At 38.3% G+C, this 24,396-nt stretch overlaps 1 protein-coding gene across 2 annotated transcripts; it reads right to left on the bottom strand.

Moving 5' to 3' along the window:
- Positions 1-530: 530 nt before the first annotated feature.
- On the bottom strand, positions 531-22,920 carry LOC135461242 (transmembrane protein 135-like). Of its 2 annotated transcripts, none has more exons than XM_064738245.1 (5): positions 22,786-22,920; positions 20,915-21,040; positions 17,799-17,893; positions 14,277-14,310; positions 531-708 (listed from the first exon to the last, which is right to left on the bottom strand). In XM_064738245.1, the coding sequence occupies exons 1-5, from the start codon at positions 22,888-22,890 to the stop codon at positions 577-579; spliced, it is 492 nt and encodes a 163-aa protein (XP_064594315.1). In that variant the 5' UTR covers positions 22,891-22,920; the 3' UTR covers positions 531-576. The 2 variants fall into 2 exon arrangements, with proteins under 2 accessions (XP_064594315.1, XP_064594316.1); XM_064738246.1 differs by lacking the exon at positions 531-708 and adding an exon at positions 8,531-8,636.
- Between the last annotated feature and the right edge of the window lie 1,476 nt (positions 22,921-24,396).

The raw sequence follows: 24,396 nt of genomic DNA, 5'->3' as shown, positions 1-24,396 counted from the left end.
TTGTTGAAATGCCTAATAAAATTGCACTTGTTTAGGTTCTAAAACTAGTTGGATGAACAGTTAATTTCTACCTATCCAAATTAAGACAGATCACCAGAATTACAATATATTTATTTGATTGGTCTTAAGCTGTGCTCTAGAATACTTCAGTTCTACGATGTATGATGCGGTGGAGGAAACCAGGAAACCAAGCCAACTTGCAGAATACCTTGATGAGAAAGTATTTTGGATATAAACCAGCTTGTTTCCAGAACCAAACTTTCTGTTGATCGTATAGGGATACATAGTACAGATCCTGGAAATGAACTGATGGGACAGGAATGGCGAGCCACAGGTTGGCGTCTGAAGGGGTTGCGACCACTAACACACTGAATAGGGTGATGAGATGTTGCCCAAACTTTGCCTGTGGGACTGCCATTTACCACCAGATCTATATATGTAGCTGATAAACATATGTGTTTGGAGAGGGATGTATAAACAGCCATGTGACCTGCCTCTGCCAAGGTTTCCCCTGGGCTCTGCTACTCATTAGTATTACAGGATGTTTATCGGGCAGGGCACAGGGGAAGGTCTAATTTAAAAATTATGTTGTAGTCGACAAGTGCCGCAGCTGATTGATGGAGTGCCAAACAGTCCACTTACCTCCCCATGTTTGATTGGTCGAAAAAGGCCACGGGACACCAGCATACGATATACAGTCTCCAAGGCCTGAAAGACAAGCAAATAAAAAAATTATCAGGGGTGTGGACCGAGCTGAAGACTAAGGTATAATATTGAATAGGACACCGCCAGGGTAATTCATAAGGAAGGCCCCAGACCATGGATATATATATGGAACATGGAGCATTTCACATTTATCAAAGGGTTTGGAGACAGACTTGAGTAAACAATAGGGAAGAATGAAGGGAAATATTGGAGGGATGTAAAAAGTCAGTCGCAGACAGAAAGTGTTTGGGAGGTTTTAGTGTCAACAGAAGAGGGTGTTATACTAGGAGACACCTGTCAAACCTTTGACTCCTACATGTCAACCAAAAAAAAAAAAAGCACCGGAAGAAATACAGAAAATGAAACCTCAATCAGAGGTCTACTTGATGAGCACTTCACCATACAAGGCCATTTACTGAGGTCAACAAGAATGTTTGCAAAGCCAGTCAAAAGGCTGGAAGATTGCTAGCTATTGGGTCATTCCACAAATAGTCTTCACTACCTCTTTAAAACTTTCCATTTCAAACCCTTGTCATCATGGCAATAGGAATTTTAATTGGCAATGGTCCCAAATACAGAAAACAAGAATTACGCACAACTACCAAACTACATGTATTCAAGAGCGCAGTAACTTTATGATTAAATAATTTTAAAAAAGAATTATTTCCATTAAATCATGGCCTTATGCTTTCTTCATGATCCAGGTATTTCAAGCGACCCATTTATTACCATCATTCAAATCATGATACTACCAACCAAATCGTGACATCAGTCCCCATTCATGATTCAGTCACAACACGTGACCCAATCACTACCATTAAATTGTGACATCAGTCCACATTCATGATTCAGTCACAACATGTGACCCAATCACCACCATTAAATTGTGACATCAGTCCACATTCATGATTCAGTCACAACACGTGACCCAATCCCTACCATTAAATCGTGACATCAGTCCACACTCATGATTCAGTCACAACACGTGAACCAATCACAACCATTAAATCGTGACATCAGTCCACATTCATGATTCAGTCACAACACATGACCCAATCACTACCATTAAATTGTGACATCAGTCCACATTCATGATTCAGTCACAACATGTGACCCAATCACTACCATTAAATCATGACATCAGTCCACACTCATGATTCAGTCACAACACGTGAACCAATCACCACCATTAAATTGTGACATCAGTCCACATTCATGATTCAGTCACAACACAACCCAATCACTACCATTAAATCGTGACATCAGTCCACATTCATGATTCAGTCACAACACGTGACCCAATCCCTACCATTAAATCGTGACATCAGTCCACACTCATGATTCAGTCACAACACGTGAACCAATCACAACCATTAAATCGTGACATCAGTCCACATTCATGATTCAGTCACAACACGTGACCCAATCCCTACCATTAAATCGTGACATCAGTCCACACTCATGATTCAGTCACAACACGTGACCCAATCACCACCATTAAATTGTGACATCAGTCCACATTCATGATTCAGTCACACCACATGACCCAATCACTACCATTAAATCGTGACATCAGTCCACATTCATGATTCAGTTACAACACATGACCCAATCATCACCATTAAATCGTGACATCAGTCCACATTCATGATTCAGTTACAACACATGACCCAATCATCACCATTAAATCGTGACATCAGTCCACATTCATGAGTCAGTCACAACACATTACCCAATCACTACCATTAAATTGTGACATCAGTCCACATTCATGATTCAGTCACAACACATTACCCAATCACTACCATTAAATTGTGACATCAGTCCACATTCATGAGTCAGTCACAACACATTACCCAATCACCACCATTATATTGTGACATCAGTCCACACTCATGATTCAGTCACACCACATGACCCAATCACTACCATTAAATTGTGACATCAGTCCACATTCATGGTTCAGTCACAACACATGACCCAATCACTACCACTAAATCGTGACATTAGTCCACATTCATAATTGAGTCACAACACGACCCAATCACCACCCAGTCATGGCCATTAAATCCTGATGTTAGTCCACTTTCAGGATTCATCCATAGCAAGTGACCCAATCACTGCCATCAAATGTTGAGAATGCAGACTAAATAATACCTGGTTTTACATTTATATATACATACATAAACAAAAGAGAATGACGAAAGAGAGAATGCATGGTCAACTATCCTATTTATCTGCTAACATTACAGGGGTTTCACCCAAACTCACTCACTCACTCACTCACCCACCCACCCTTAAAACATCTACATGTGTTTCTTGGTCCACATTCCATTACAAACAATTCACACAGTTTGACTTTGCACCAGATTTCCCTCTGTAGGAAATGGCCTCTGCACTTTTTTGCTTTAAGGTGTTCTGAATCATTTGTAACTCAACTTCCAGTTTATTGATCAACTCTGGCAGCAAGAATTCAGCCCTACAACAGTATTTACAGCCATCCCAGCAACTCTCACCACTGACGCGAGATCAAAGGGCAGGAATTTGTTAAGATTTTCATCACCATGCCTATGTCATAATGCAGTGCTGACTGAGAAGCTTATGGTAGAACAGGTGAAAGGTCGAGCTGTGTTGCTACAACTGGCTCTGGCTTGACATAATAACTGGATGTTTGTTTCTGTGAAGTTATCTATCTGTCTGGCCATCTGTGAAAGACAGTGGTATACTTACAATCCACAATATATAACCATTTTCTGAATCACCACACAAGCAATTGTTCTTAAGAGAATCAACAAACCCAAAAATCTTATAAAGTCATACACTAATTCCTATCAAAACCAAGCAGAATGGAGGGACAGCCCAAATTGGGGGCATTCAGCTGGACCCGATATATGTTCAATATGACGTCATTTGCGAATATTTGCAAACCACTGCCGGAAAAAAATGCATAAAATGAAGCGGGTATTATTAAAGACAAATTAAGAAAATATGCCTCAGATAATGAAATTTTTCCTGTTTTGTGTTTGGTATACCTTACTTCATGTTCCTTAAAACAATACTCTTCGTTTTATAATTCCTTTTCATGTATCCTTTAGGCATGTGCATTGAGGCCACTTTGAGTTTCCTCTTGAAATAATGAATACAATGTGTCACAACATAACTACCTGTCAATTTACTTTAGGTCAAAATATATATATCCGCTGCATTAATGTCTGATGCAAAAATGTCAGAAGGCAAAAAGTGGAGACAGCACCGCTTTTTTCCAGAGTTGATGTTGTAGCTTGGGGGTAGGGGAACAACAGGAATCTATTGGCATAGCATGATCCACCCCACACAGTGACATAATTCAATACCTCTGTACATCATGAACAATACAATATAACTCTGACAACATGTCAGGATTTGCTATTAATATTTGATAAACAACACTACTGATTAATTACTAAATAATACCATTGCTCCAAGGTCATTCTGGCTTGAAGGACTTTTCAAGCAGAAAACAAAGGATAGACTGTTCAAGACAATGGACTTTCTTTTCTTAATTTTTTTTTTCTGCAGACTTCTGTTTTTTCTCTAGAGGGGCAGTGAAGCAGCCATTTCCCCAAATTCCCTAGGGGGGTGGAGAGAAAGGGGGGGGGTGGGGTGGAGAACCTCTCCATCAGTAGCCTGACAACAGGAGGCGAACTGAACCAAGAGATGTAAATTGTTTAGAGCAGATTGAGAAATAACAGTCCTACCATCAACACAGGGGCTGGGCAGAGAGAGGGGGTAAGAGCTAAGCATGTTGGCTCCCAGAGCTCAATGACAAATGGTCTGACTGGCAGAGCTAAACAGCAAAAGCTGAGGCCAGCCTGACTCCCCCTACTACAGGTCAGGGGCTTGAACCCTGCAGCTCAGCCCAGCACCCCAGGCCCAGGAATGTCAAGTGGTAGAGTGGGGAGCCATGAAAAATGTGCCCCAACATGGAGGTCACATAAATTTACACCCAGGAGCAGAAGCAGTTTGGGCCATTTCACTACATGCTTATCCTCTAGCTGGTGTCCTAGAGACCCTAAAATGAGAGCAGCTGTTGTTACTCCTGCAATCCTACAACTATAAAAGATCATTCATTGTGGGTATACAGCCTGTAGTGCAATAGTGTATAGTGTAGGAATCTTAACTGGCCAATGCTTGAGTGTAACAGTACTATGAGGCTAACCATTACAACTGATCGGACGTCTAATATTAGTCCACTACTCACCTGTAGCAGATACAGTTAGAAGTATCTTACTTACCAAATACAGAAAATCCCTCATACTCCATGAAGTTTTGAATCTACTAAGTAAGACTTTGCAGTTGGTACAGCTGGGCAATATTAGTTGGCGAAATATTCCATGAAATTATTGGTGATTTACAGTCAGTTTATTTATGTATTTACTTCTTTTTTTTTTATCTAATTTGTGTTTTGAAGTCTACTCAAGATTATTTCACCCTTGAAAGTGAGTCATGATTATGGGTGCAACGGGCAAAAAACTAACTGCACTTCTCCCGACACCTGACAACTTCCTGACATAAAACCATACATGTAAATATAGGTTTTATAAGCTGAATTATACTTTTATCACATCATGCTAATACTTTAAGAACCTTTGATTCAGTTCCATATGATTTCAAACACGAGTCCGACAATGTATCCCTTCACCTTTATGTCTGCCTTAAGGATATCCAAATTATGTCAGCATAATTGTCTTACTCCAGCACGTTAAATTTACATGTACATCTTGAAAAACAAATTTTCTGTGTGCTTACTAGTAAGTTGATGAATTTGTCTGACAAATGGGATGTGATTTTTAGGTGCCATTCATACCTGATAGACATCCAAGACCAAGTTATAAAATTTGCTACCACATGATGCTATTGGAACAAATCATTCCACTGCCATATATTGCACAGTTTAACCTTTAATAGATAAAATCTTGCATGTGTAGCTGGATTTGATTTGTAGGTCAACAAACAGCCCCCACCCACAACCTGATCCCGGAAAAAACCGAAAACTGTCATCTGACATCTTACAATCTGATTTGTCACACGAAAGTCAATCCTATGGCCTTTCTCAAACGTACCTCATCTTGAGTTTGTTTTGATACTATTAAAGTGTCCAGAAAATGTATTATTTATAATCCTGCCCTAATAAATAGATTGTCATAAAACACTACAAAGTTAACAGTACCCTCATTGTAGCCTATAAATGCAGAGGTTAAGAGCGGGACATAAAATAATAAATCCTCACCATTATGACCCTATGTGTTACTGTACTGATCTATGGTTACCAGTGAAGGTACTCTTAAATTTTACCGAAATGCACTACCAGCTAGAAAATAAGCAGTGTAAGCATGCCTGTCTAATAAACAATATAAATTATAAAAAGAACAGGAAGAAGTTCTTTGTTGGACTACTTAAACTTGAGCTTGAGTGCCTCTGTGACTGAGATTTGAACTACATGAAGATGAGTACTAAAATACATATGTGCATTATATTTTCATATTTCTTTACTGTACATGGAGTGTGATATTTATGCACTGTTACTTTCTTTTCATTTCATGACTGCAAGCACAGATACAAGTATCTAGATTTACAACATTTAACAAAAGCATAAAAATAATTGTGTCTGTGTCACTGGGTAAGTAAAATGCATTTTTAATCTGTCTCAGAGATTAACCTCTGTGGTTGACACATTGACATGGGACCAGATTTTAACTGTCAATCAAACAATGTTATCCAATCAGAGAACATCTTGACAATATACTTTCTTTACGACACATATGATGTGTCGTAAAATATTCACAGACAGTGACTTTCATTCTGATCTAGCAGCTTCAGATTCAAGATGTCCTACAGGGTAACAATTTTAACCAATTTATTGTAACAAATCCATTACTTCTTATAGATCACTTTAATAGCTGCCCAGAAACTGTACAATACTGAAGGAACTTCTCAAATCTGAAGGACTCCTCAAATCCCAAGAAAGAATCATTATTCTTTCCTCAAAAAAACAAATCCCATCTTTAATAAAGTGATGTCATTTTACCTGGGAAGACTGAAAAATGGTAGCTGTTTAAATGTTCACTACAGATGAAACACTGAGACTATTAAATTGAGACAAATCATGTTGCCTTAAGCCTTTATGAAGAAAAAGAATAGTTCCTAAAACACTTAAATCCTTGGGGAAACTGCTTTCAATGGAATCCTGCAATGTTGTGGACAAGTTAAAGAGTTATGGTCTATAGACAAATGTTCACATTCCAGTATGACTGATATGTATGGAACTGCTTAAGGAATCATTTAAGGTACATCACATTCATGTGAATCTGAGTCAATTTCTCTGATTAACACTTCAGATGAATTATATGTAATGTACAAACTTCCGGTGAGTGTTCACTTGAACATAGGTGAGAGCAAATTTAAAATAAGGCATTTTTTTAGATGATTGTTGTTGTTAAGCCAAACCTATGTTCCTGTACGGTGGTGACATCTTCTGCTCTCCTTAGAGAATGTGTTGTCAAAGAAACAATCAGAACCAAATAACAGACTGAAATCTGGGGACCTAACTTGAAACTACCAAACCACATGGAACAACAGTTACCCTGCAATTTATTTATTTGATTGGTGTTTTACACCATACTCAAGAATATTTCACTTATACGACAGTGGCCAGCATTTTGGTGGGTGGAAACCGCGCAGAGCCCGGGGGAAACCAACGACCATCCGCAAGTTGCTGGCAGACCTTCCCACTTACGGCTGGAGACAAAGCCAGCATGAGCTAGACTTGAACTCACAACGGCCACATTGGTGAGAGACTCCTGTGTCATTACGCTGCGCTAGCGTGCTAACCACCTGAGCCACGGAGACCCTGTTACCCCGCAAATGAAGCTACGCTAAAATAATAGCAACGGATGCATGAACATCACTGACCATGACTAGAGATTTCATCAGATTGAAATTCACTTCACAGGTGCTGGTTCTTAATGAGGTACACGTTGTCCTACAGTTAACCAAACACCTTGCTCACGAATCCGCGCCACTACTACAGGCTAGGGCACACCTAGAGGGAGCTGATTTATGAATGGCCACATCCGCGCATTTTCTGACAAATTATCCTTAATCCAGCCTGATCCCAGTTTCCACAGACTAAGTCAGCAACGCGAGCGCCTCTGCTTGTCAACATGGCCTCTGTACACGCTGGGCTTTCTGGACGCTCTCCTGAAGGCGTCGCACCAGGGGTAAGTCTAGTGTCAGTAAGTAATCCACAAGACTGTTGACATAACATGCTTGTGCATCCCCCGATACCCAAGAGCTCAACGGCTGAGCCCTGGGTAAACTGACTTTGCTATGTCGGGGTCTGACCACAGAGCCCCGGGGACAATACCAATGAGGTGTTCATTACACCTCTCAGGCCCCCTGTCAGGGTGGGGTCGTTCAAAGACTTAAACAGGTAGTCAGGGGATAGCATTCATATGGTTGGACTGTCAGGCGCATGGTTCTAGGCTTGAGCCAAGGACTCTCTTTACCTAATACACATAAGGGTCTCTTAAAGTACTCAAATCTGCTGAAATGCTGAATTTAAAGGACAGTGATCCACTTTTCCCAAGGAAACTTGGAACATGCTATCTCAAAGAGAACTATTGCACTGAGCTACAAATTGAAGACAAATCCAAACGTTTAGTTAAATCAATGGTTAGAAATCTTCAAAATTAAGTGTACCAGGAGCTTTTTATTCCCATGTACATAAATTAGGATAAATGATTATGACATAATAAATTCAGCCATTTTACTTTGAGGTAAATCGTAACTCATCAGCAATGCTTCAGTTTGTAATAGATTAGGCTGAATTTTCAACAGATTTTTAAATATCAAGCCAAAAACTTTTGCCAGCCAACAATCTCCATCATAAGCTGCAAAAAAAAGAAAAGGAGAAGGAAAAAATATTGCCACTTGAATGACACCTAATAAACCATATTCTGTTACATATTCATCAACATACATGTACCTGTATGTGTCACTGGAGATGGTCTCGTTTTAAAATGCAAAAATTCATTTAAAAAGGTGCGTCACTTACAGGTGTCTCTGATAATTTTTGAAATGGACACCTCATTTACAAGGGATTTACATGTATATGACATGATTATGTAAAACATCCATTGTTCGTTGCAAAGGTACTTAAACAAATAATGTAATTCCATTAAATAAATCTGAGAGGTGACAAGCAGCTAATACAACATGCGCATATGTGAATGCCGCCAGGATGTCATAAATCTGATGGTGTTTAATTATCTGCACACCTTGAAGGATTAAAGATTAAAAATAAGAGATTACATCCAAATCTGGTCGTTAGCTAAGATATCTCAAAAGAGGAACAAAAACTCTGAAACAATAAATCCATACCAACTGTCATCAAGTTGTAATTAAACAGATACAAAAACTTGTCAGACCAGTTTAGAAATATTAACAAGAATATTACTCTAGCCAATGTCATCTTTGCTGCCATCAGATAAGTTGGCGTGTACGAAAGAAATTAAGCTAGTCATCAATCACTCTCAAACTTGCCAATCCTGTCAGAACAAGACGACAGTAATTCTTAATCGTTCATCTGACATGTTCCTTTATTGCAACGTATCTTCGATGCCAGACGGAAAATGTGACTAACAAAAGGCCGATAAAATGCATCATTATTACCATCTTTGTTTTAAATTGTCTTTTGAATATTAATTCTTGACAATATCCGGTTTAACATTGCTTATGTCACTAAGTAGTAATCTGACCATCTACTGGAGGGCAGCTGGCATGTGTCATCAGCAGCAGAGCCCTCTATGTGCACAACAAATTGTCTCTCTTTATCGTGTAACACTGTTTCACTCCTGCCAAGAAAAGCTCTAAAAATTATGTGTATATTTGTACTGGGTAATAAAATGAACTTCACACAAAAGTACAAGATTCTAGTTTACAAAGCCATATTTATTTATTTATTTATTTGATTGGTGTTTTACGCCATGCTCAAGAATATTTTACTTATATGACAGCAGCCAGCATTACGGAAGGAGGAAACCGGGCTACAAAGCAATATTAGGCTAAACAAGATATGAGCAGCTTAATGCTTAAACTTGGAGGAAATTGTCAATTTTATAATTTCTAGAAGTTTCAGCTTCTCACCTATATCACCTAGATAGTACAGAAAGTACTTGGTTAACTTGGTGCACCCACTGTGTACAATAAACAATGTGCATATGCTCTGACAACCTCTGCAACAAGCTATCCAGGTATAAACCAGGCAAAAATACACAAAACCTCACTGAGTCAATAAAACTCTTGACTGACACTTCTGCTCTCAGACCATTTTGTTTCCCCAAACCATCACTTCCCCCAAATGCTGTCTTAAGCCGGGAACACGCTAGAAGGATTTTCCGACAATCGCTTATAATATCAAACACTGCAGATACTAGGGAAAAACATACACTGGGTGAGTCCTCTTTGTAGGTGTAGTGTGTCCGCTTCAATCATGACGACTGAACTGACCAATCAAACAAGATGGAATTGTGTTGATAGCTTCAACCTTTCTGAAGAAGAGGACTTTTTAAGCTTATCAATAAAATTCAAAATGGCCGCTAAATCACGTGACTGGCCAAACAGCACAAACCGTGAAAAGTTGCCTCACATGTTTGTTACTACAATTCCAAAGTTTGGGTTGTCTACCTTTGCCGGTTTTCGAGATATTTCAATTTTATGAGCTGACTCAGAATAATAATAATAATAATGTGGATGAATTTAAGAGGTATCTTGCTTGGATAGTACAGACCCCTAAACATACCAGGTCAACCTTATGCGTTAACAATATGAGGAAAATGGAAAAAATTTGGGTAATTTCACAGTTATGACTGGGATAATCTTTAGTTTGTGGTATAATTTCTGTGGTCAATTTTTCAAAACGTCTGAAAACAAAGTATGTGCTGACTTCTTATCTATTTTTTTTTGCTATTTTACATATTCCAGCCTTGCTTGTGGTTGATGAAACAGCCTGGGACTTTTGGCTACACATGTAGATGCAAAATACAAGGAAAGAATGAACACTTATCACTAGAGATGCAATCTTTCATGTTACCGGGTATGACACATTTGAAGACTGAAGATTCCATATCCCTTCCACATTAAGCTATTTGACTCGGCATTAAGCTATAAGTACAAATTCGAAGTTAAAGTACAACAGACCTTTGTCTTTTAAGATTTACCTCAATCTTCAAACACAAGCTGGTCCTTCAGTCAAATAAAAGAAAAAAGGAACAAATTGTTCTAATGTCAGACTAATGCTTGTTCAATTCATACTGGCACAACCAAAATTCCACTGGCCTCAGACAAGTGGACCATGCAGTCTTAATTTCAAGCTCTGTTTATAGGGTGTGAGCCCCCTATGAACTTCTCTTTAAAAGTTACTTCACAGTTAAATGAATTCGACCCATATATTTGTCAGACTAAAACGTACATCTGGTCTACAAAAACACATAAAGTTTAATAACTTCTGCCCTAGATCTGAAATTAAACAGCAAACTTCATGTTTTTTGGCCATCAAAGTCAAGGAAAATATCTCATCACTTTCGCATCAGTAAATCCCAATGTCAAAACTGAGTATTAATACACAGGGCCTTGCAGCAATTTCTCCACGTCTTTGTTTTAACTGAATTACAATTTGAAAACAGGGTTAAGATGAAGATATATGCCTCAGGGGCTACTCAGGGGCCCATCACATGGGTTGCAGGAAATTAGCATAATACCAGTGTCTGGTTTAGCGATGTGCTGATATACAGGTTCTACAGTCAGCGTAATCAGTACCCTGAATACAACATCTGCAGAGATTAGCCGACCCCCCCCTACACACAGTCTTATTAAACAGTGGCCCTTGGGGTGATACGCCGACACAGTTCACTGAACTGATGTCATCTGTACTGATGCTTTTCAAAAACATTTCCTCCCTTTTTAAAACTCTACACAGGTAGCCTACTGCAAGAAAAAAATTGTTTTTTGCCAACTTTATCTTCCCTCTTTTTTTTTTTCAATAGAAAGAAAATGATTTTAGGTCATAACGATGTACTTAAAAAAGAAAGTAACATGCAGCATACAAAAAAAGAAGAACGATACCCTCAGTGTGTTGTTGACAAATTGCTATTAAAATTCCAAGTCATATCACAGACAAAAAAAATTAAATTTATGAGAGCATGATTGGATACACCTTGAACACCTGGGAAGTGATCACAGTAAATCATAACCTCTAACCCTTTGTGGTTTTCGAGTGCATGAACAACACAATGAGTCATCCCTAACACTGGCAACAAGTCTGAGTCCCGTAAGGTCAACCAATGGAAACTGCAAACCATACAAAACTTCGCTAAATCTGATAATATTTATGTAAAGTAACTTTTGTTAAAATAAAATATTTGTGTTATCAAGCTGTGAATACATACACTGTGATGGATTTGTAAAAGCTAGTCATACAGCTTTCGTCGTTTCTTCTTGATACTTGTAAAAACTCATTTTGTATTTTTAATAAGTTATTTATGGCTTGTAATTTCTAGCTCGTTCTTAAACTGACTATTCCACTTTTTAGATGAAAATGTTGAACACCCATTACACCTCAAACAACACTGAACAATTATGAATATGAACAGACATATCACAGACATACAGAGGTGAATTTGTCCGTATTTATAAACACATAAGCAGTTCAAATCTCAAGGAAACTAATTTGCATACACCTGTACAGTGTAGATGCACCTGAGTTGAGAACACCTGGATATTTCACTCCACATCAGAGCTACTGATCTCTGATCATCTATATCCTGGCTTCTGAACCAAAAGAGAAAATCTTAGCCAGATAAGCTGTGATCAAAGAGAATGAGTCACCTAGGCGAGTAACACACTGTGATTACACTGATCCTGATGAAGATAATCCATGTTGGCATACAGGTATGATCAAAGAATGTGGGGAATTTCAATAAAACAGGTGATCGGGATAAACTTCAAAGGCAAAAGGATACAAATGGTAGATTTCCATGAACATGCACTATTAGACTGACAGTGCATGTACCATAGAATTTTCTTGCCTGAGGGACGTACAGATACATACCCAGGTGGACCCACACACCAGGGTTTGATTCCCCCCCCCCCCCCCAAAGTTACTAGGCAGAACGGCTAGTAGCTGTATATTTTTACTGGATCTGTTTGTATTCTACTAGACAATAAGATGCCTTTAAATATGCAAAAAAAAAGGGCACATTAAATAATCAGCAGTTGAACCACCAGTTTCTACTTCTGTGTCATAGCCAAGTTGGTAGTGAGGTTTCCACATAAAGGTATAAACAAAAGAAACATTACTAAATAATAGCTTATAGCCTGGGCATTGCTTTTGTGAAGAACAAAAATCTCCAAAACACACTGATTCATTACCACCCATTTGACTAACCTTTCACATCTCACTACTTTCTTCAGTGTCAAATTTTACAGAATGAGTTGATTTATTAATGCATAAAAATGTAAGAGGAAGCAGATACTTTCACTGTTGTGCATAGAACATCTTTAAATTTTTGAATTACTATAAATACAGACTTTTTGCCGAAAGAAAATCTGTTATACTGGACATTAGCAGTCCATGTGACATAATGAAAGTTTCGCTTTGAAATCGTAATATTTTAGCATTAAAAGAAAGTTCTTCTGGAAGTGTCACATACTTTAGTCGTCTTAATTTCTGACATGCTGGCATGTCAGTAGTCTTTTGTTTTGAGTTTCTGGGCTCCAACCCTTTGGCAAACCTCCACAGAAATCTGAGAAAATGGGTATGGTTTCGCTTGGCAATGTGTGCAACTCATACCTTGCTGGTCACATGTACACTCATGGCAAATTAATCCACTTTAAGGTTAGCTCCAATGACGCCAGGGCAAGAGCCATGGAAGATGTTCGCGACCACCCCCAAAGTTCAGTTCATGATGATCCAAGAACATCGATCGGTTCACAGCCTGGGCATACCGGCCGTGATACCAAGGCAATCCTGGGTGAACTGGGAGTGTTTTCAGAAGAGGGTGGCCGTTTGTCCCAGTAATAGTAGAGCATCAGTATATGGTGGCCCTAGATCCCCACCTGCGATGAACCCTTACTGTCTTTAGCAACAATGTGAGCCCTGTGTTAACATCAACACGTTTCCCAGATGTACTATTCAGCCTACAACAGTGTACCTCAGAACAACCATCAGCTATTTATTCATCATCAGCTTTGCCATCGGCAGTTTCACCATGGTAGCACTGTATGGACACCACAAAAAATTTGGACCAACTTTCCTGGTGAGTCTGGTGTTCATCATCAAGGCCAATGGGGCAAGCTGATCAAAAATTTTACAGTGGTCATCTGTAATTCATCTTGATTATATGTAACTGGGGCTCAATAATAATGATACTGAAATATATTTGTATGCAAATTCAAATGGCACCCTAGAACCAACTTCGTGCATGTAGCATGGATTTTATATACAATATAAAATTTAAGAGAGTATAACTTACCACATTTGAAGTGTATGCAGCCAATATGCCCCTTCTGAAACACAAAACAAACAACATTTCAAGTGATCCATGCACAAAGACAAAGAATTTAAAATTTCATTCATACATTCAGTTTTACATTCATATTATATGCAGACATATGCCACGCAGTACATTTAGGAAAGTTTATTTCATAACCAAATTAATCTGTGAACATCATGATCAAGTACAATGTAGTGGTAGCGTATTTAACAAGTGAGCAATATTTAAATAACTTGAGGGATTTTACCATAATGTAACTATCACAAGAAAATGTGAGGCCAGAAAACACACATGCACGTAACATTGTGTAAAATGAACCATCTACAAACTTTTCCATTAATGTCAGCATTTGTTAGAAGTGTAAAAAATGATGTGTGAGATTTACACATTCTGGTTAATAAACAAAAGCAACAGGCAAACATAGTTAAACAAGTAAACGAAAGCACAATACAAACAATGGACAGACACATACACTGGTAAATGGTTAATGATTAGGTTACTTATAATGCAATGCCAATGGTACAAGTATGAGCTTGGCTGATATATATAATATGTACATGTAAGTAAATGTTATTACTTATAATAAAATGAGAGTTATACAAAGTCCTTAAATGAAATAAGTTACAGAGGATGTCTTAAATTTGGAGTGTTAAACGCTGAGCTGGAGAATTTTTCACTCATGTGAAAATGTACGATGGTTTTCAAGTTTGTAGACAGAGAAAATTACAGTAGTGTACAGCTGGTACCTCAAAACTCCCTGAGTTTAAACTACAACCAAACTAGCAGGAGCTGGATTTGAACCAGCAACCTCAGTAATTCGTCAATAACAGAAGTCCTTAGTTTCCTCGGCCACCAATGGACACACTTACAAGAATTCTTCAAATATTCATTTATTTATTTATTTGACTGTTGTTTTATGCCATACTCAATAATATTTCACTCATCCTACGACCGCCAGCATTATGGTATAGCCCGGGGCAAACCCACCACCTCAAATATTCATGTATAATTCACTTCGAACAGAGCAAACATAATAGCATACATGTGTATATTTTGATCAACCATTAACTGATAACAAAACATAAATTACAGGAACAATTCAATCCACCAGCTCATGGGACAAATCCGCAGCCATTCTCCCGTTACCACTAAACCCACATAGTAAACAAGCAATAAAGTCATCCACGCATAAAGTGGCGTAACCAACACAACAGGTCTCTCTAAAAAAGAAGGGAAATAAATATTCCAAAAAGAATAACGCTACTTGTTCAAGCAGACTTTCTATTTTTCACAAACCTTTAAACTTCACTGCCCAAGAGGTACATTTGCATGCATTTCAAAAATTCACTTCACCACTATCCACTGAAACGTCTAAAACTTATCATATGACGTCCCAAAAGAACAAACTAAACCGTCCACAAAAGTCCACGCTTAAGTATATCTGAAGTACCGTTCAGCAGGGTCAAATGCAGCTTTTTAATTTGAGCACCCTGTTAGTAGCCTAATTTGGGCTAAAACGTTTTCACATATTACAAAACCTGAACTTAAAGCCTTTAAAGGCAAACTTTTAGAGGCAAAATTACTTGTACGTCTTCGTAGTGCACATGAATAAAAGGACTTTTTTTCAAACATACAAGTTAAATTTATTAGGCATTACATGTATTTCCATAATTTGGGCCTTTTTAGGGCTTGCTCTAATTTGGGCACCTGTAGAGGGTATCAAAATGTCCTTGCATTTGACTCTGAGTTCATGTATTCCTAACTTTTAGTCTGTAAGACTACAACACGAAATGATCAAACTGAATTTTGATCTCCTTTCTTTTAATCAGTAACATGTAGTTTCCCACCTATGTTAACATTCATAAACACACGACTGCAATGCTAATAATTATAAACTCTCACTTTAGCAAGGTCATTTCTAATCCAAGAGACGATAATATGTGTCCTGTTAATTGTCAATCAAAGGCAAGTAAAGCAGCACCAAACTCTCCACAATACAAGCCAAATCACACAATCACACATTCAGAGTCATCATTCAAATCCCTGCACAGCATACCAAAATGGCTACAAAAGACAGATACTTGTAGCTATACAAATGTTACATATGAAGAAATCTAAGGCCAATTTATAAATACTTTTGACGTTTGCATGTTAGTTAGATTAATGCATGCTTCTAAAAACTAATAAAATTGGACTTCTCCCACCTTATTTCAAGTCCATTTAAAGGAGCATATCATATCTACATGAGAATTTCTTTTATTGACACTTAACTGGTTAGTTACAGGAATATTTTGATGATCTTAAAAGCTGGTTACAATATACATGTATTCCCTTTGTGTCCACACTAACAAAGTTAGAAACTAAAGGCATCAAACAAATGGAAATTATTCTAGACAAACAATACTATTACAGAAGATGAGAATGTTGGTCACACAAATATTTACACCCAACTCAGTGATGTTGCCAGGTACATGTCCTGTGACGGACATGATACAATCCCAAAGGACGCAGTACACTATCGATGCGTCCAGGGGACCCTCACAAATTCATGCATATTTTTGTTGAATGTGATAACTCATATATAAACCTGCTCTAAGCAATTTTATGTGCATTATTTGTAACCCATAATCTAAGAAATTGATTACTCAAAATATTCTGAACAGCAAAAATCGTATACTGGTCACTTAAAAGTGAGCCTATCAACGTTTGTAGAGTCATCTGTTAATATCTTGCAGGCGCCTGTGACTTTTACTTTCTGTACTTCCCATGCAGTGGTCAATCATCATTATCTAATAGGTAATAACTAGTAGCAATTAGAACATTTATTCAGTCTCTATGCTTTTGAACAGCATCTTAATTTCATTTCTAGATTTGACCCTGAGGGGTCACCATTTTGCTACTGGAAGTGCATTTCTCAGATGCATAAGAGATCTTGTGGGTCTAGTTTTAATCATCATCTATCCAAATAATTATTAACATAAAACATGAATCTAGCTCTACAGTTTGTCCACAGAAAAAAAAACAATAAGCTTTATTCGGGACCCACTGAATTTCCCCGGGACCCACATGTGGCCATTTAAGTGGGTCGAGGGGACTCCCTTGAATGAAAGCCTATCAACATCACTGTTAACTGTGGCAACATTTATGATCTTTACAAGTCAAATGAAAGAAGATGTTTCTAGAGGTTATCAATACATGAACACTACGCAAGTGACTACACCTGATGGGTGGGTAAAACACATATATTTATTTATTTATTTATCTGATTGGTGTTGTACGCCGTACTCAAGAATATTTCATTTATACGACGGTGGCCAGCATTATGGTGGGAGGAAACCGGGCAGAGCCAGGGGGAAACCCACGACCATCCGTAGGTTGCTGCCAGACCTTCCCACATTCGGCCAGGGTGGAAGTAAAACACATATAATGTAATACTGAAAAGTTTACAGCAGAAATAAAGCTGAACGATGGTAAACTTTGAGGGAACAGCCAGTGGCCTACCTGGATTTCCTCTCAAGGAGAATAGCCACATATGAGGCACAAAGAGCCGGCAGATAGGCCAAATTGAGCATGTACAGTTTCCCAATTAACTTCCTAGGAAAAACAGGAGAAAGGTTAAGGAGTCATAAATCAGAGAACATACAAGGCAAATAAAGAGTATGGTGGTTTCACTACTAAAAATGAAAATATGATCATTTGTACTGTAAGCAGGTATTGGCACAATAACCTACAAGCCAAGGTAGGAAAGATGCACAAAATGCTCAGGAAATCATTCAGAAATGCTCAGGAAAGTAAGCAGCTCAAAGCAGTGTTCAGAATCCCCTGGGTTTATCTGTGGAGTAGGTTAAAAAGACAGGACAGTAAGCAAGCAGATGAGCATAGGGACAAACCATACTGACTGTCATCAACTTCTCAAATTTGAGAATATTTAGCAGAAAATGCATTTGTGTGTATATATAGGGGTGCATTTATCATGGACCACTTTGCCATCTCAATTTCATGAGCTTTTAACAAAAACCATAAGAGCAGTTATTCAATCCCTCATAACCTCTGTTGAATCCATTCATAAGTTCGGTATGTAAAAATGCAATTTCTGAGGCACATAAAGGCCTTAATATGACACTTCTGATGCCAATTCTTAAGTAATCAAATTTCACAAAGTACTGTTAAGTGACATATAAGGTGAATTGATGAATCAGAATCAAGGAGACTTTGACATCTGAAAAATGCTTACAGGTAAAAGCCACCAGTCAGTGTGTTTAGTCCCAGAGTGTTGTTACTTGGTCAGTGGTTATATATAAAACCCAAAACACCATGTACCTCTGATAATGAACAGTTACAGCACTATATATACTGATACCTTGATTTCCTTTCAATCTGAACACCTAATGCACAAGCTGGAATGCCACATACAAGGGCATTGTAGAAAAAGAAAAATCCTGTCAATCTCCTGAAATTAAAAACACTATCAAGGACAAGAAGAGAGATGGACAGCTTTATCACCCGAAAAGGAAATATCACTACAGATCAAACAAAGAGGAAAAACTCTGAATACTGAAGTCAACTTTTACTGGAAGTTTATATCTTGATAAGAAGAAGAACATTACCATTGCTACATATTTAAACTGGTATGAAGATTACCCCGCAAAAATGGTGACTGAAATATTCAGAGTTCCTGCTGTTTTGTTGACTTTCAGGCACTTGAATGCATCATGTTACTTGATAAGCACATGGAGTATAGCATTAAGAAAGAGTTCATAATTTAGGTACTGTCACCGCATACTTGTTTCACTTTTAGCATCCGTCTTACAAAGCTGTTGCAACGGCACATCAAACGCATTTACCATGGAGACTACTTCTTACGACGGGCCAAGGCTGTCAACCACAGACATGTAAAAATTATTTTCATCTACAAAGACTGCTTACTGAGGATATACTTTACCGGCATTTCTGGCATCCGCAGTGGTTATTATGAACATGGGATGATCCATTCATGGACAGCCTGAGCATATATGTACTAATAACCAGGTGAAGCTTAGTGTGTAGTCTTCTCAGATGTAACATAACTTGCCTTCGTACTTCTTTTGATAGAAATAGAGGAGATTCTTGAAAAACGCTGTTGTTTTGGTGGATGGGGTGTGGGCGGGAGGAGGGGGAGGTGGATGGGTTCTGATATAGTGTCACAAAAATGGTTACACATGTACACATCTTTGTAGCAGAGATGCAAACACTGTTCTTTATTACAATTTCAAAAGAAGGATGTACAAAATTTAGCCAATCTGGCAAACCAAGGCATTTATAACACTGTTTGATGGTAAATTGCACTTTTTACAACATTCAGGACATATTTTCATTGTGACCTATTTGTTGTATACTCGAGTTAACTCCCACGTTGAGAATAGAATTCCACATACAATTCAGATAAATACAATGTGAGTTAATGCCATTAACATTACTTACATGTACACCCAGTAATTTCTTGAACCGGGTTACAGAAATGTGCAAATAACTACTTTTGCATCAGTGGATTACCTTCACATTTTGCACTCCTTCAAATGAACCTTCATGGCAATTCTTTCTTATGAACTGATTGCACATTTACAATCATTTCTACCTTTTATCATCTGAAGCCAGGTTTCAGATTTCATTACCTACTTCAGTTAGGTTTTACATCAAAGAGATTAAGGGTTAGAACTTACAAGTCATTTGTCTTACAAAACTCATACATCGTTACATGCACATAGTCAGCAACATCGCAGCATACAGGTCCTGTAGACATCTGTAAGCATTACAGTCTGTAGTAGAGCGTGTACGCAATTCAAAATGTCGCCTTTTTTTTTTTTCGTAAATCAAGTCTCTTATAGCAGTATTGTACCCCCAATGCCTATGATACTTGAACGTAACTATGTACATGTAAGTACATGCAGAACTTGGCTTAACAGTTATCAAAAAGTCTACCAGATAAAACTGTAACAAGCAATGTGAATATGTGCATTGGTGTACCACTAAATATGCTACCAATAGTGTGCAATAGCGAAAGTCATAGGACATACTTGTATTTTCAAATGACAAAGTAAAAAGCTTTGCAAGCATTGGTAAATAATATACACAGACAAGGGAAATGAATTTTTAAAAGCATTACTTGGATGGCCGATGACTCCTAAGAATAAATCCATAAATAAATATAAATAAAAACCTCATGCTGTAATTCTTTAACCCTTTCGTTTGTTTGCAAGATGTTTGTTTATGCATATCCTGAGGACATTCTGTGTAGAATAATAAACTTATACTTTTTGTCAAGACCTGAAATTGAACAGCCCAACCAGTGTAGTTTTGTCTCCAAAAATCGAATTAAAATGTGCATAAATGGTGCTGACATTTGCTCCTTCATAGGCAAAAAGGTTTAGGAAACAGGATAACTAAAACAGAAAATATCAAGCCATTTTTGCCTGGATTCAAGAGATTTAATGTACTGTATGTTCAAAAACTACTTCAATAATGAAGGACAAAAATGAAATGCAGTTTTATCAGCAGGACGATTCAGAGCTTTTAAATTTATAACATTCCTTGGCAGCAGCTTAAAGAAAGCTTAAGAAAATAATTTTAAAAAACATACTCCAAACACAAAAGAATGAGATGAAGAGACAGCCATTGGTCCCGAGGAAAAGCGTAGACTGAAGAATTTCATATAAAAGTTTGTTCTTCCAGTATTTTAATCCTTTCCTTCGAAGAAGGGCAGCGACCTATAAAATATGCATGATTATAAGGAATGAGACATCACGGATATATAAGTAAAAAGCACTTAGCAAGGTGTTAGGCTTGACACTCAAATACTTGTACACAGCAACATACACAGATCCAGAACAACTGATTTTTTCAATTTCAGATCAATGAACTGTTACAGCTAGTGACGAATAAAACAAAATGAATTCAATCAACACACCATGATGAACTACTGCTATGTAAGGAATAAGGGTACACCAGACATCTTCACAACTTAACCAACATTAATCCTGCTTATCCTGTTTGGGTTTTATGTCATACTTAACAATTTTTCAGTAAAATGACGGACAAGCCATTAGGTGTGTGCAAATATATACTGTGTCATCTTTTGGTAGGGCGAGTCCATGTCAAAGACACCACACATGACACCTCACCCATTCACATTATACTGACACCTGGCCAACCAGCCATGTTTCTTTGCCCTAAGCTCTCAATTCTGAGCGTTTAGGGAGGGAACAACAAGTGCCTTTTTAAGTCTTTACCTAGATCCGGGTTTGTTTCCAGATGTCCCCAACTTCCAGACAGATGTTTGTAACAATTACTGCACCGAAGCGGTACACCAGTGTCATTGCAGGTGTTCCTAACAGATGTTAGTCAACTTTTATGTGTAAAGGTTCCTGATAGCCTCTCTTTATGCAACCTTTTATGGGTTTTAGAAGTCTTAAGTACCTCAAAGATTTTTTTGGCAAAAGTTGCTATTGCACCTTCACATTCTTTCAAGCAGTATTTTGTACTCTAGTAAGTTTTGTCTCTTATTCCAAAACTTGTATTTGTAAATAAACTATTAATAATGCAGCCATAACAGTGTCCATGCACCACAATACTTGATACAATTCCATGACTTTTAAAGACCCTCTCAGACAGAATGACCCTCAGCGCTGTGTAGTACTTACCACTTTTATGCGCACATCTGACCAACCAGCCATTTGCAAAGCCACTGCCGCCATCTTGAGCGGGCTACGTCCCACTTCATAGTAGAGGAAGTGGGGAAGATGGCAAAAATGGCCGAGAAAAAAAAAAAAAGTGTGCTGTGGGAGCCTAAATCGCTATAATAAATCTATTCTAAAGCAAGTTGGGACATATAGTGGTGCTGTTGTGAGTGCAGAAAGCAGGCCTTTAGCTCGGTGTCCTTTCATTTGCACGAGACTTTGATAACAAAGACAATCGGATTGGACATCTGTTGAGTACGCAATTAACACTGTAAGCGACGAGACTATGACACCTGGCCAGCATAAGAAAAGGAGTTGGAGTCTTTTTGGAGCTAATTCTTGAAGAGCTTCTATTGAGACCGTTCAGGAGAATCGGACAAGGAGGGGAAATTGGAGGCAAGGGGGAGAACATAGCCAGGGGTGAAAATATGCTGGAGTGAAATGTCCTGAAGTAAAAATGTCCCGAACTAAAAACGTCCCGTACCCCTGTACCCAGTTGTCTGACAGTGACTGAGCCTGTGTGAGGGTAGAAGTTTTGTTCTGGGGTAAGCTTACATATTATTGTGTGATGTTAACATATTGTGTGCCAGCAAATTAAAAGTCCATTGAAACTACTTTCTTGTTGTTTCTATCATCTTGTAAGTGGGGTGATAGGTGATGTCTTCGTAAACAGTGCAGCTGCACTGTACAGCATTCAACCGATACGGCGATAGCATTTGCAACAACAACAGCAACATGATTACATCGCTAAGTTATGCACGATTGCTACCACTCACCACATAAAGCGAGGACGTATATTTTGAACGCCTGATAGTAGCAAGACACAGCAACACTCTTGGCTGCTGTCGTGCAGTGCGGAGTCCATGTATGCCCAATTTCATAGCAACTATTTGATAACGTTAGAGGTTTACTAAAGACCGCCATTTTGGGGTTGGCTTCGCTCATTTTGAACCAATCAGATACCAGCCAGGCTCAATCTGCGATACCAGCAATGCGTGCACTGAGCTTCCGTAAACAAACCCACGTGGTTTACTCGCCCCAGAAAATGAACTGCCATATCAACTTGGATTCAGTATCAGGATTAAAGTACCTGTGCTGTACGTAGTAGACTACGGATATGTGATAAACAGAGCCGCCATGGTAGAAAATATTCATGGCATGTCCTACTACTTGAAGTTAGCCAAACAAAACTGCATGTACATCATTATATATTTAACGGGACTTCTGGAATCTAGGCCTTCTCACAGGCCATCATGCCGATCGAGACATTTGTAGTTGCATGAACACTAAGAATTCAAGTGATATACATGTATATTTTCTTCCAGCACTGTTTAATAATTTGCTGATATAGTCTATCTAGATAATCTATCGAAAGCAAATGTGAAAAAACTCTGCAAGTCATAGTCGTAGAGAAATAGAGGTTGATCACAGGCTTAGCTTAAGTTGAGAACACGTAGACTACATGTACATACATACATACTGGTGTTATTAGTCCGTTAAAACGACCTTTAAAAGCATCTGTTGTTTCTGTTTGTTTATTCCTCTGAGTGTGTGTTTAGGGATATCTTTTTACATCTCTAGCAAACACTATTTCTTAGCCCTCAACAATGTCGCGGCCTTGCAGATCCAATACCGTTAGATATAAAAAATGAAAAATTAACACATATTTTCGATTCATATCACTTCCATGCTAATTAGGCTATGCTCAAAAATGAAAATTTATTAAAATTAATACATGTGAACAAAAAATCACATGCCAATTATTATTGGGGTGGGGGGGGGGGTGGTGGTGGGGGGGGGGTATTTCATCTGGGCCCCGATTAATATGTATATAACTATCACAGTGCGTACCGGTACGATAATAACTAGGGGTGGTTGAGTCGTAATGTAGTGGCTATAGAGGCGCTTGTCTTTCAACAGACAAGGACTGTGAGCGTTTGCACAATCTTACGCTAACTGCAGAACACCGCCACCAATATAGTATACATATCTGTGTATCACTTGCATGTGGGAAAGTTTACCAGGTGTTGATTCAAATCCGGCCTGCGGCAAGGGATTTGTGGATTGCCGTACTCTCAATCTTCATGAGTTCTTGGTGAACTCATCTTACGTCACACATCGGTAAAATTAGCCAGTATCTTGTCCGGTGGTTTACTTCAGGCTCTCCGATTTCCTCCACCCATAAAACTAACAGCCATCGTATAAGTGCAAAAAAATTTTAGCGTGGCGTTAAATAACAATCAAATTAAAAAAAAATGACTAAAACATTGAGTGTTATTGACCTGTGGGCAGCTAGATTTCTGCAAAGTTAAGGTAGTGGGAAAGGATAAGTGGCAGTGTCAGTGCTCATATAAGATGGCGTTACGGTGTAGTACATACGCTTAATT

The sequence above is a fragment of the Liolophura sinensis genome, chromosome 1, assembly GCF_032854445.1.
Source record: "Liolophura sinensis isolate JHLJ2023 chromosome 1, CUHK_Ljap_v2, whole genome shotgun sequence".
Classification (NCBI taxonomy): Eukaryota; Metazoa; Mollusca; class Polyplacophora; order Chitonida; family Chitonidae; genus Liolophura; species Liolophura sinensis.
The sequence above is the reverse complement of the archived record's forward strand: the minus strand, read 5'-3'. Positions and strand labels throughout refer to the sequence as shown.

Coding starts and splice junctions, on each gene's coding strand:
- LOC135461242 (XM_064738245.1), bottom strand. CDS start 22,890: ATGAAATTGGGCATACATGGACTCCGCACTGCACGACAGCAGCCAAGA. Junction 21,041..22,785: donor ATACGTCCTCGCTTTATGTG/GTGAGTGGTAGC, acceptor CATATTTTATAG/GTCGCTGCCCTTCTTCGAAG. Junction 709..14,276: donor CTGCATACACTTCAAATGTG/GTAAGTTATACT, acceptor CTTGTCTTTCAG/GCCTTGGAGACTGTATATCG.